The sequence below is a fragment of the Castor canadensis genome, chromosome 17, assembly GCF_047511655.1.
Source record: "Castor canadensis chromosome 17, mCasCan1.hap1v2, whole genome shotgun sequence".
Taxonomy (NCBI): Eukaryota; Metazoa; Chordata; class Mammalia; order Rodentia; family Castoridae; genus Castor; species Castor canadensis.
Genome location: NC_133402.1, coordinates 11,876,341 through 11,888,950, shown reverse-complemented (window position 1 = coordinate 11,888,950; position 12,610 = coordinate 11,876,341). Strand labels below are relative to the sequence as shown.

The 12,610-nt window shown below is 41.6% G+C and overlaps 1 protein-coding gene across 3 annotated transcripts in view; it reads left to right on the top strand.

Moving 5' to 3' along the window:
- The window catches only part of Parn (poly(A)-specific ribonuclease), a 149,715-nt gene that overhangs the window by 674 nt on the left and 136,431 nt on the right, over positions 1 to 12,610 (top strand). The window contains exons 1-6 of one of the 3 annotated variants that reach the window (XM_074060053.1): positions 1,195 to 1,359; positions 1,796 to 1,873; positions 3,490 to 3,569; positions 4,060 to 4,127; positions 4,212 to 4,293; positions 10,573 to 10,633. In XM_074060053.1, coding sequence (XP_073916154.1) covers positions 1,341 to 1,359; positions 1,796 to 1,873; positions 3,490 to 3,569; positions 4,060 to 4,127; positions 4,212 to 4,293; positions 10,573 to 10,633 — 388 coding nt within the window. In that variant the 5' untranslated portion in view covers positions 1,195 to 1,340. Of the gene's footprint in view, positions 1 to 1,194; positions 1,360 to 1,795; positions 1,874 to 3,489; positions 3,570 to 4,059; positions 4,128 to 4,211; positions 4,294 to 10,572; positions 10,634 to 12,610 lie in introns of those variants that run through there. The other 2 variants (XM_074060054.1, XM_074060055.1) reach the window with 2 other exon arrangements.

Below are 12,610 nucleotides of genomic sequence, written 5' to 3'. Positions count from 1 at the left end.
GCTCAAGTGGTAGGGCGTCTGCCTAGCAAGTGTGAGGCCCTGAGATCGAACTCCAGTCCCCCACAAAAAAAAAGTGTTTTGTGTTAAACAGGGAGTGTGTGAACTTATTTTCTGGAGAATATTCTGGTAATAGGTATATGGTAAACATTTTTTTCTCTGTTGTAGTAGAAGACACATAACATAAAAGTTATTATTTTTTTCTTTTTTGGTGGTGCTGGAGTTTGAACTAAGGGCCTGCATGCTTGCTAGGAAGGTGTTCTACCACTTAGGTTACTCTGCCAAGCCCACCCCCTCCCACCCCCCCTTTTTTTTTTTTTAAAGATAAAGTCTCTCCATGTAGCTGAAGGTTCTGAAATTTGTGATTCTGCCTTAGCCTCTAGAATCCTGGGATTACAGGCATGAACCACTATACCTGGCCCTTTAAAACATGTTATAGTGGTTTTACAGTGCAGTGGCACTTAGTACACTCACATGGTTGGACAGCCATCACCACTATCCATCTATAGGACCTTTTCATATTTCCACACTGAAACTAAATTTCCATTTAAAAAACATTTAATTGTAAGGCTTTGTTTATACAGTGTTTTACAATTCACACACCTTATCACCAATTAGCCTGCGTACAATCCCAGGAAATTGAAGTTTATCGAGGCTGAATGTATTCCTGGGTTTATTAATGGCTGAGCTAACCTTTGCAAACAAGTCTTCTAACCAACTTCACAGAGGTCTTTTGTGAAAGACCAAGGTGAATTTTCATCCCACCGATATATTTGTCGAGCGTCTACTACTTGTGATCTCCGTGCTAGGCTTTGCAAGTTTCCTTCTCTCCTTCCCTGCCCTGGGGTTGGCCTGGAACGGTGATATTACTGATTTCAGCCTCCCGAGTGGCTAGGATGACAAGTGTGAGCCACCAGCACCCGGTTCCTATCCCAAGTTTTAAACTCCAGTGAGGCAGGGACCATACTTCATCCTTGTATCCTCACCGCTATCAGAGTGACGCATAATAGGAACTCAGTAGTTGGTGATGGGCTAGACCTCAGGACAGACGCATTTCATCTTGGAAAGCCTCCGTGAATTAGGCCACGCCCCGGGACCTGTGTAGCCACGCCTCCCCCTCTGTCCCTGGAAAGACAGGACTTCAGCCTTGGCCCCGCCCCCGGCGCTGACTCCAGCGCTGACGCAGGCGCAGCAGGCGCGCGCTGTTTCCGGAAGTCGCCGTCTCCGTCTGTTCTGTTGCTGCTGCCGCTGCCTCCGCTGCTGCCGTGGTCGCTGCGGAACTCTGCGAGTAGAACGGCTGAGGCGGGCCCAGGCCGGGGCCAGGGTTCCGGCTACTCTGCAGAATGGAGATAATCAGAAGCAGTGCGTGACCGCCGTGCACCTTCCGCGTCCCCACGCTCTCCCCCCCACAGCCTGCTAGGCCCAGACCACGGGCAGCCTGTTTGGCGGGGCCCCAGGCTGAGTCAGTCCCCACTCTAGCTAGGCTTTGCCCCCCCCGCCAAAGCCTTGCACCTCTTTGGGCCTTGTCCCTCTGCGAAACGTGCTCCCCTAGCACCCTTGCTTTCCTCCGGCTCTGGCACCCCTAGGGTCCTCGTTCCTCTTCGTCCTATGCACCTTTGGAAACCGCTTGGGGAGTTAACCCCGCGTGGCCCCTCCAGGCTTTGCACACCTCCGGGACTTGTCCCCGTGCAGCCCGCGACCTCAGGTGCCCCTCAGCCATCCTCCCCTCTCCGCGTAGGAATCCGTGGGCAAGGAGTCAGGCCACCCACCTCTGAGCCTCTTCTCGGTTTCTCCGCAGATTTTAAGAGTAATCTTCACAAAGTGTACCAGGCCATAGAGGAGGCGGACTTCTTCGCCATCGATGGGGAGTTTTCAGGTATCCCTTGCAAGCTTGGGGGTAGCACCTTGCAGTGCACAGCTCAGACTCCTTCATTCCCCAACTCCAGTCCTCCGAGTTCCCTAACTTCTCTTGTCTGCTGGTTCTTCCTCGCTCTTGTGGCCTTGGGCGAGTTGCCGAAGTCTCCGCGTTTCTTCTTAAACGTCTCCAAAGCATGGAAGAGATACATTAGTTTTGTGATTGGTCAGGCTGTGAGGGTTGCACACAGAGATTATGGTTTTGGTGCAGCTTAAAACAATTTGACCTGTACTTGATTGAAAGTTTGAGGATTAGGGTGAGGCTTTTTTTTTTTTTTGTGGCAAAATATACATAACCATAAAATTTGCCATCGGAACCATTTTTAAGTGGTTTTGCAGTTTGGTGGCATTAAGCTCTAGAATTTTTTCATCTTCCTAAATGGGCACATTACACATCAAATTCTGTATTCCTCCCTTTTCCCAGTCTCTGCAATCATTTGTCTTTACGAATTTGACTACTCTAGACACACTGTATAAGTGGAATCCTACAATATTTGTCCATTTGTGTCTGGTAAAGAACAAGTTTTTTTTTTTTTTTTTTTTTTTGTGGTACTGGGGTTTGAATTCAGGGCCTCTTCTTGCCAGTTAAGCAGGCATTCTATTTGAGGCATACCTCCAGCCTAGGATATTATTTTATGCATTAGTGGAAGTGTTCATTGCTTCTCCTGGCAGTGTGTGTGTGTGGGTGTATATATGTGTGTGTACACGCACACATGTGTGTATAATAGTCTACCAACACTTTTTTTTTTTTTTTGAGGTACTGGGGTTTGAACTTGGCCTCATGCTTGCTAGGCCGGTGGAGTGACTCAAGTGGTAGAGCACATGCCTGGCAAGCATGAGGCCCTGAGTTCAAACCCCACTGCACAAAAAACAAAACAAAAATAATGCAAAATGGGATGGTGGAGGAATTCACTTGGTAGATTTCCTGCCTAGCAAGGATCAGGTCCTGAGTTCAAACCCAAGTATCATCAAAAAAAGGAAAAAAAAAAAGTAGCAAACTTAAACATCGAGCTCATTTCCTTAAATGATTACTGGATTTTGAAACTGCTTTTAGACATGAGAACTGCCCATTCTTATGTTGAGAATTCACTCTGAAGTTTTTTTTTTTGTTTTGACTGTAATAGGCTTTGAACTCAGGGCCTCAAGCTTGGTAGGCAGGCTCTCCACCACTTTAGCTCCTCCACCAGCCCTTTTTATGTTGGGTATTTTCAAGATAGGGTCTTTTGAACTATTTGGCCAGGCTGGCCTCTAGCTTTATCCTCCTGATCTCTGCCTCCTGAGTTGCTAGGATTACAAGCGTGAGCCACTGGCACTGGCTTACTCTTAAGTTTATTGTTATAGAGTTAGCTTGGTGGCCAAATTAATGCTATTTGTTTTATTTTTTGTGGGGGGGGGGGATGGAGCTGGGAATGAAAGCCCAGGCTTCTCACATGCTAGGTAAGCACTGAGCTATAACCACAATCATAAATTTTGAAAAAATGAGGAAGGGCATACTTCCAATCAATCTTAAGTCTTAAGAATATGAAATTAGAGACTAGCATCTGTTAATAAGTCAAAAATTTACTTTTTAAAATTTAGGAATCAGCGATGGACCCTCAGTCACTGCATTAACAAACGGTTTTGACACTCCAGAAGAGAGGTATCAGAAGCTTAAGAAGGCAAGTGGATACACTTGAAACTCTTTTTCTGTCTAGATAGATCCTCCTTTTGTTGAATTCTAGAGAGAGATAACTATTAAACTTACACATTAACGCTTCCTATGCCTACTGCTTCTCAACCCCATCCACAAAACAATATTTTAGTGATGTTTAAAATAATGGCAAAAATAATTGTTTGCTGGAAATCATTCTGGGGAAGGATTATTATTTTTGGTATTAGTTTGTAGGGAATATGATAGGTTTATTTTAATAATTTGGAAATAGGCCTAATAGGATGTTCTGGATGATAGATAAGTAGATTGGGAAAACAATGAAGAAATGTACATAAATGAATAATGCTTCTGATACCTAATTTGGTAATCTTATTACGATCAGAAGTATTCTGCCAAAGGCAAGCTGAGTGATTCAGAAAGTCACCTGATTGGTAGTACTACTGCCCACGTCGAATATGCAACTCTGTTGTGACAGATGTTTTATTTCCCTTTTCCAGCATTCCATGGACTTTTTGCTGTTTCAGTTTGGCCTTTGCACTTTTAAGTATGACCACACAGATTCAAAGTAGGTTGTTTTAACAAATGGTGGGAATTCTTTTGTTGTGGTACAGTGTCACCCCCTAAGTCTCCTTTTGTCTTATTTTCTCAGGTATGTAACGAAGTCATTTAACTTCTATGTTTTCCCAAAACCCTTCAGTAGATCCTCACCAGATGTCAAATTTGTTTGTCAGGTAAGTTGTATAATTGTATTTTTTTTCTTATGAATGGTTGATGAAGCAGTATGGAAAGGTGGGATCAGAATTCTTTTTAAAGTTTAGATGCAGGGGATGTAACTCAGTGGTAGAGTGCTTACCTAGCATGTGCAAGACTCTAGGTTCTATTCCCAGTATGCAAGAAAAAAAAAGTTCTGTTCAATGATGATGTTAGCCAGGTGTAGTAACACATACTTGTAATCCCAGCACTCAGGAGGCTGAGTTGGGAGGATCACAAGTTTGGGCTACATAGCAAGTTTCAGGAGACCCTGTCTCAATTTTTTTTTTTTGGTTCTATTACTAACTTTGTGCTTTGGGCAGATAACTTCATCTCTATGGCCATCAGTTTTAGGTTTGTAAATTAATCCTTGTTATCTCCCCCTTTACTTCATAATGCATTTAGGAATAAGATGGAAATCAGAATGTGATCTTCATTATTAGTAAAGCTGAATTTGGGAACATGGCATTGGAAGGTGACCCCATTTGGGAACGTTAGTATCTTTCTCTGAGTTGAGTCCTACATCAGAACTTGCAGGCTTCTCTGTCCTAATCTCTTTGCACTGCTTCCAAGGGGGAGCTTTATTTTTTGATAGAACCCAACAGGAGCTTTATTTCTTAAAATAGGCTTGTTTCCAAATTATTAAAATAATCATATATTTCCTGTAAATCAAATTAATACCAGAAACTGTAATCTCCCAAATATTTTCAACAAATTATTTTTGCTATTGTTTTAAATATCATCAAGATACTGTTTTTTGGCTGGGATTGAGGAGAAGTATTATGCTTAGAAAATGTTAATTTGGGGCTGGGTGTGGTGACGCACTCATGTAATACCAGCTACTCAGGAGGTGGAGATAAGAGGATCTTGCTTTGGGGCCAGCTTGAGCAAAAACATGAGACTTTATCTTAAAAATAAAAGTAAAAAGGGCTTAAGTGGTAGAACACTTGCCTAGCAAGTGTGAAGTCTTGAGTTCAAAACTCCAGTTCTGCCCAAAAAAGACCAAAAATAAGAAAAAACATTAATATACAAGTGTAATGACTCTAACACTCTATGTGTATAGAGTATGTATATAGTCTGTTCGGAAAGCAAGAGCCCAGAAGAGACTAAACTACTTATGCTCAGGTCCTTTCCCTAAGCTCACCACTTAGGAAAGAGAAAGTGGAAAAAAGACTACAGTTTCTTCTTACAGAGGCGAGGTCTTACTTTATGGGTCCAGGTAAGGAAGCAAGGAGGTTCCCCTTAGGTGATCCCCCTAGGGTTGTGGCGGCTGACTTGGAATACACTGGGTAAATGTTAGTTTCTCTTGTACCTTCTTGATTACCTGTTGTAATGGATAAGGAGAACGTGAATGGGTGGTCTGAGTGTATGCATGTGTGATGCATGTGTGATTAGAAAGAAGTGCTAATCTTTTTTCTCTTGTAATCTTGAGTTCTAGTTTTTCTCCTTGTAGCAACATTAGTTCATTTGATTCTTGCCATTTTTCCTTTCTCTGGATGTGGTAATGTAGTTGTGAAAATCAAGAGGGTAGATTTCTGAGATAGCAAAGTATAAACCAAGGAGATAGAGTTAATTGCATGCCCTGAGGGCAAAAGAGAAAAGTGAAGGTAATTTTGGTCTTCTAGCTAGTTTTCCCTCCCTCCCTTCTTTCCTTTCCTCTCTCCTGCCCCTTTTTTTTGTTTGTGTGTGTGATAACTGGGGTTTGAACTCAGGGCCTACACCTTGAGGTACTCCACCAGCCGTTTTTTGTGATGAGTGTTTTGAGATAGGGTTGCATGAACTATTTTCCCTTATTGGCTTTGAACTGCTATCCTCGTTATCTTTGCCTCCTGAGAAGCTAGAATTACAGGTATGAGCCACTGGCGCCCTGCTCCGCCCTTCTTTCCTTCCCCCCAACCCCTTGTCCTTTTTCTTTTCTTTTTTTTTTTTTTTTTTGGACAGAGTCTCACTATGTAGTTAAGGCTGGGCTCAAACCTGTGATACTCCTGCTTCAGCCTTCCAAGTGCTTGATTACAGACATATGCCACAATGCACAGCTCATTTTTTTCCCTCCTTTCAGTTTTCTTAAATTATCAAGTAAGCCATAGTTAAGTTTTCCTTTGCCTTAAAATCAGTCCACAGGTATTTGACTGCTTTACCAGTCACCTTAGTATAAGGTACCTAATTAAATAGTATTTGTAGATGTACATCAAGAGAAAATTGGCTGAGTTTGGAAATTTGTGTGGACATAGATTTGTAGGAGTAACAGGAGCAACTACTTAACTCCAGAGGGATCTGTGACTTTGGCTGGGGCTAATCAAACAAAAACAAGAGGTGACAATGCCACACCTTAGGTTGGCCTTTTCTCTTAAAGGAACAGCACAAATAGTTATTCTGGGAAATGTATTGGAAACAAATCAGAAGATTACCCTCCACCATGTACAAGCCATAACATGGCAACATGTGGAATACTTCATACAGTTCTAGCTGCCAGATACTCCTAAAAACAAAGACATACTATATATTTGCATATATTATGTGTGTGTATATACACACACATATATGTTTATGTGTGGTTGTGTGCATTGTATGTATATATGTATGTATTTGGTGGCACTGGGGTTTGATTTCAGGGCCACATGCTTGCTGGGCAGGAGCTGTACCACTTGAGGCATGCCTCCAGCTGAAAAATGCTCTTGAAAGTAGTCCAGAGACTCATGTCTAAAATGGGGGAAGGAATAGAATGCTGGGCTTCTCTAGTCTGGAAGAGCAAAGGACTAGGCAGAGAAAAGGTTTAGACTCAGCATGTAACTTGTAAATTATATGGACAGTGTATCTGCGTCTTTGGATTTCTTTCCTTTTGTTTCCTGTTCAAGGTGGTTTTCATTTTGCTTAAAAGTCTGTAACTGCAGCAGAGTTGCATCTTACAGGGGACAGTGAGTAAATGAAAATTGTGTCACGTTTACTCTTAAAGAGCTCTTCTAACCCTTAAACCATATAGGATTTGAGGGTAAAACAACTTACTGTGTTCTTTGAAAAATTAATACAAGTACACACAGTGAGATACTTGCTTGCTCGATAAGATGTGGTGCACAACCAGGAGAATGTACACACTGGTGTAGTGCAGGCAGCATTCTTGGCGTGTACGTGACTTCTGTCTTCCCTCCTACCTTTTCTTCTCCTCCTTGTTCTGGCTCGTCATCTGTAGTTGAATCCGTAGGCAGTAATACTTACGTGGTTCAGAAAAATCGAAATGCTAGTGTGGAGCAGCATGTGAGTTTCTTTTCTTACCATTTTCTCCATGCCGTTTCCTTCTCATTTCACTCCTTTTTATGCACACATGTAAATTTTCCCGTATGTCTATACACATACTTAATTTTAGTATTTTTCTTTAATGTATGTAGAATGTGAGTATTCATATTTTATATAACTTACATTTTCCATTCAACAGAATGTCTTCATATTTCATAGTATAGATATGTGTAATTTCTTTAATCAGTTCCTTAGAATTTAGAGATAATTCAGTGGTTGTAAACAATGCTACATAGGTGGGGGCATGGTTCAAGTGGTAGACCTTGGGCTCAATTCTGTTACTGCCTCCCCCACACCCAAAAGAAAGAAAACATCAGGACTCTTGATATTGTACAAAAAAAGAAAACCCATGCTCTTGTCAATATCCATGTGCAATATATTTCTCTATATATGTAGGGATTTTTCTGTAGGCTAGATTCCCTAGAAGGGGAATTGTAGAGTGACAGGACATACACATTTAAAATTTTGATAGATGCCTCAAATTGTCCTCTAAAGTAGCTGTGCCCATCTCTTGAATCTTGGAAGTGGTGAATGTGGGATAAATCTATGGCAGTGGATTATAAACCTTAAATAAACTTTGTTGATTACATTTTTTTTTTTGCTGTGCTGGGGATCAAACCCAAGGCCTCGTGCATACTAGGCAAGTTGTTTTTTTAATTGAGGGAAAATATTCATTAAGATTTACCATTCTAAGTGTATAGTTCATTGACATTAAGCACATTGTCATTGTTGGGCAACCCAAAGGGTGTTGCTTTGATTGGGACATAGATGTCTTCAAAAAAGAAATAGATGAGTCTTTGACTGTGGATTCATGGAGATAAAGGAAAGGAGAATGTTTTGGAGTCTAGTACAGGCAAGACAAAAATGTGTTTCCCAAATCCATTGTTTAGTGCCTCTGCCAGAGATACAGAGTATTTAGGCGAAAGTATAAGAATTGAGGAATATATAAGAATACTTGGGCATGGCAGTCGGAGAGGAGGTTAGTGGGCTTCTGCTTGTTGTAAGCTGTAGAAAACCAAGTTGTTATGTATGTGTGACTGTGGTAATATTGTCTTTTTATATCCCACCATGTTTTATAGAGATTTGTGTTGGCCAATAAAAATATATACTGTATTTACCTTTTAATATAGAGTTAAAAAAACGAAAAGTAAATGAAGCTGGGTGGGTTGGGTCTTAACCTATAATCTAATTTCTTTGGGATTCTAAGATTGGGAGGATTGAAGTCCAGGCTAGCACAGGCAAAAAGCTAGGCATACCCCATTTCAACCAGTAGGTGGGTATGATGGTAAGTACGTGTCATCATAGCTAGGTGGGAGTGTAAAATAGGAGGGTCTTGGTCCAGGCCAGCCTGGGAAAAACAGTGAGACAGTATTTCAAAAATAACTGGAGCAAAAATGGCTGGAAGTGTATCTCAAGCAGTAGCATGCCTGCTTAGCAAACTAGAGGCCCTGAGTTTAAACCCAGTATCAACCAAAGAATAAGTAAATGAAAAATTGGAAGAAAAGAAAAATATGATTACTGTGGTATGATTAGAACACGGGATTTATACCAACGGAAATCTTAAGCTGTCTTCTTTGCTTCTGAGCAGTTGAGAAAAGTGGGAATCACACAGTCAGTTCGGTGGTTCCTAGGATCCAAACAATCCAGGCCTCACGAGAAGAAAACTTCTCTCAGAGGAGAAACCTCAGAACATCTACCCTTAAACTACCAGAAAGAAATCATTAACATAGTGTTCAGTGGAACTTTTTGGTACGGTGTCCTTCAGTCTGGAGTCCAGCTCAGTAACAGTAGTTTCATGAGGCTCTGGGTTAAAGTGACTCACACCTATAGCCTGCTGGTGTCCTAGCTTTACCCAGGAGGAAAATTTAAGTAGCTATAGCATTGTTTCCTTCTTCAGTCACTTTGAGAGTTTCATGATTTCACCATACTTGTATACCATCTCTAGAATTGTTTACCTAATTTCTTTTGGAGACAGGATCTTGCTGTGTAGCCCAGACTGGTCTGGAACTCGAGATTCTCTTGCCTCCACCTACCAGATGCTGGGATTATAGATGTCTGCCACCACACCCAGCCTTTTTACTTAATTTTTCAAATTTAAATCTACTGACATACTTGGACTTATTTTAGGTTTGAGATATGCTCATTACTGAAAACTTTTCTGTTTTTTTTTTTTTTTTTGGGGTACTGGAGATTGAACTCAGGTCAACTTTTCTTTCTTGATATCAAGCATTAAGAGCATCTAGGCAGGGTGCAGTGGATTATGGCTGTAATCCTAGCTACTGCAGAGGTGGAGATCAGGAGGTTCCAGGTTTGAGGGCAGACCAGGCAAGAAGTTAGTGAGATCCCATTTCAGCAGATAAGCATGGTGTGATACTAAACTCCTTTGATCCAAGTCATGCAGGAGGTATAAATAGAAGGATTGTGGTCCAGCCAGGTTGGGCAAAAATGTAAGACCCTGTATGAAAAATAACTAAAACAAAAAGGACTGGGGGCATGGGTAAAGTGGTAGAGTACCTGCATAGCAGGCCCTGAGTTCAACCCCATCACTGTCAAAAAAAAAAAAAAAAATGACCAAACATAAAATTAGGATTTGGGGCTTTCAATATCTGATATGAGGTGATTATTGATTCCTTATAACCTGCACATGTGGATGTGCACCTAAAGTGAGGTTACATAATATATTTTATTTCTGATTATAGCCTGCAAGGCAGTATAGCAGAAGTCAGGAACTTCCTACCTATTGAGAGAACATCTGTTTACCCAATGAATCTTTAGCAACTATTGTAAAACAACAGATGTTTGCTTTATAAGTTGTGAAGAAGAGGCCAGATGTATCGAGTGCATGAGTGGGCCTTTCGGCAGCCTCAGGGAGAGAGCTCTCACCTTCTGACCTTAGCATGTCACTCCTTGTCTGCTTCTGCTGGTGTGCCTGCACCAACATCACCAGAACCTCTGTTCTCTTGTTTCAGAGCTCCAGCATTGACTTTCTCGCCAGCCAAGGATTTGATTTCAATAAAGTTTTCCGGAATGGTAAGATGATGTGGAAATGATGCTTAGAGTTTATAAACCTTCACAGTGCCCTCGGGAAGTAAATCTGGCTTTGGTCGAGTATTACCATTTTGTAGCAGTGTGTGAGACACAGTAGTATACCATCTGCAGTATTTGAATTCTTTTTAACTCTCTTACCATGAGCAGGAGAGTAGATACTACTTCATGGGATACTAATGAGGCCTCTCAGCTCCAGAGTGTAGCTTATTGTACCACCAGAGTGGCTTACTCTCATCGGTGACCACTTGTGGGGAATGCTCCCTGTTTTCTTCCAATGTGACAGGCAATAAAGTACTTTATTTTTATTTATTTATTGAGACAGAATCTTGCTATGTAGTTCAGGCTGACTTCAAACTCTTGATCCTCCTGCCTCAGCCTCATGAGTGTGGGATTTTAGGAGTGAGCCATGATGACCAGCTAGTATAGTACTTTTTTCTTGTGGTGCTGGGGATGGATGTGGTAGGTAAGTGTTCTACCATTGAGCCACATTCCCCAGTACTTAGTATAATACTTTAAAAAGTGTCTGTATTCCAGTAACGCTCTCATGAAACTCCCATTTCCATTGGTTATTGTTTTGTAATTGGAGACAGTTTTTCATGGGAGAAAGAAGCCTACATGGTCTGTGCAGTTGTGCTGACTGACCTGCTGGTATGCTGGATTGGACTGTATCTCGTTCATCCCCTCCCCAGTGCATGGCATGACTTCTCTTCTGTATTGGAAAGATGTCTTAGTTAATATGCTAAATGATGGATGCATGAGTACTTACTTTGAAACACCCCAGAGTGGCTTTCCTGCCTCTCGTTTTTTCCTTAAAAGTTATTGGGAAAGCCTTTAGTTCTCCCAGCAAAGCAGCATTAAGCACTACTACTATAAGGTCATTATACATTTTAATTGCATTATTATAAATATATTATAATGCATTACATTTTGGAGTCAAAACTAATTAACATAAACCAGCTGGGTAACACAATTTGGGTATTTAGAATTTTTTTTAATTTTAAAATTTATTTTTTTTGAGACAGGGTTTTACTAGGTCGCCTTGGTTGGTCTGGAACTTGCTATATAGCCCAGACTGACCTTGAATTCATAATTCTTACTTTGTTTCTTTTTCTTTCTTTCTTTCTTTTTTTTTTTTTAAACTCACAATTCTGCCTGAGTCTCTCAAGTGCTAGAATTATAGGCATGAACCTCCACACCTAGCTGAAGTAATTTTTAAAAATTCTTTTTAAACTTCACTTTGAAAGCCATTATAATATAGTCAGGCATGGTGATACCTGCCTGTAATCCCAGCACTTGGGAGACTGAGGCAGTAGGATTGTGAGTTTGAGGCCAGCCTAGGCTATATAGTAATAAAAAAACCAAAATAACACAGCAAATTCCAGCTGGTAAATTCGAGACCATTGTTTTCTGGCAGTCCTCTCTGAGTTCCTTGTCTGAAGGGAATTTGGCAACTTCCCTCATTACTGTCTCCCTGTGGCCCTCTCCAAGACAGATGGTTTTACCTCACTTTCTGTCTCTGGCCAGGCCAGGCTAAGTCTCCTTGTTTCTCCATGCAACTCTCAGAGCACCTGAATTTCCCCTTCTGCAGGAGCCACCATTCTAGCTAAAACTGTGTCACCAGCTCTTCCACCCTGTCCTTGCCAATTTAGACACGGCATTCCCTAGTAGCCTGGGCTCTGGCTCATCCACCCCTTCCCCCCTCTTCACTCTGTGTGATGTCAGCATCTGTAAGGCTGACCCACCAATGACCTGTCCTGTGTGTGTCTTTAGTAGGTGGTCAGTCAGCAGCCTTTGCTTCTTCCTGCCTGTGGTTCCTCTACCCTTGGCAGCACCATGGGTTACATCATCAGCCATGCACCTTAGTTAGTGCTTCCATTGTTCCTTCCTCTGTGGACATGCCTCTTATTGTCCTACTCACTTACTCAGGTACCCCTTTTCAGCACTCTTAACCTCCATAGC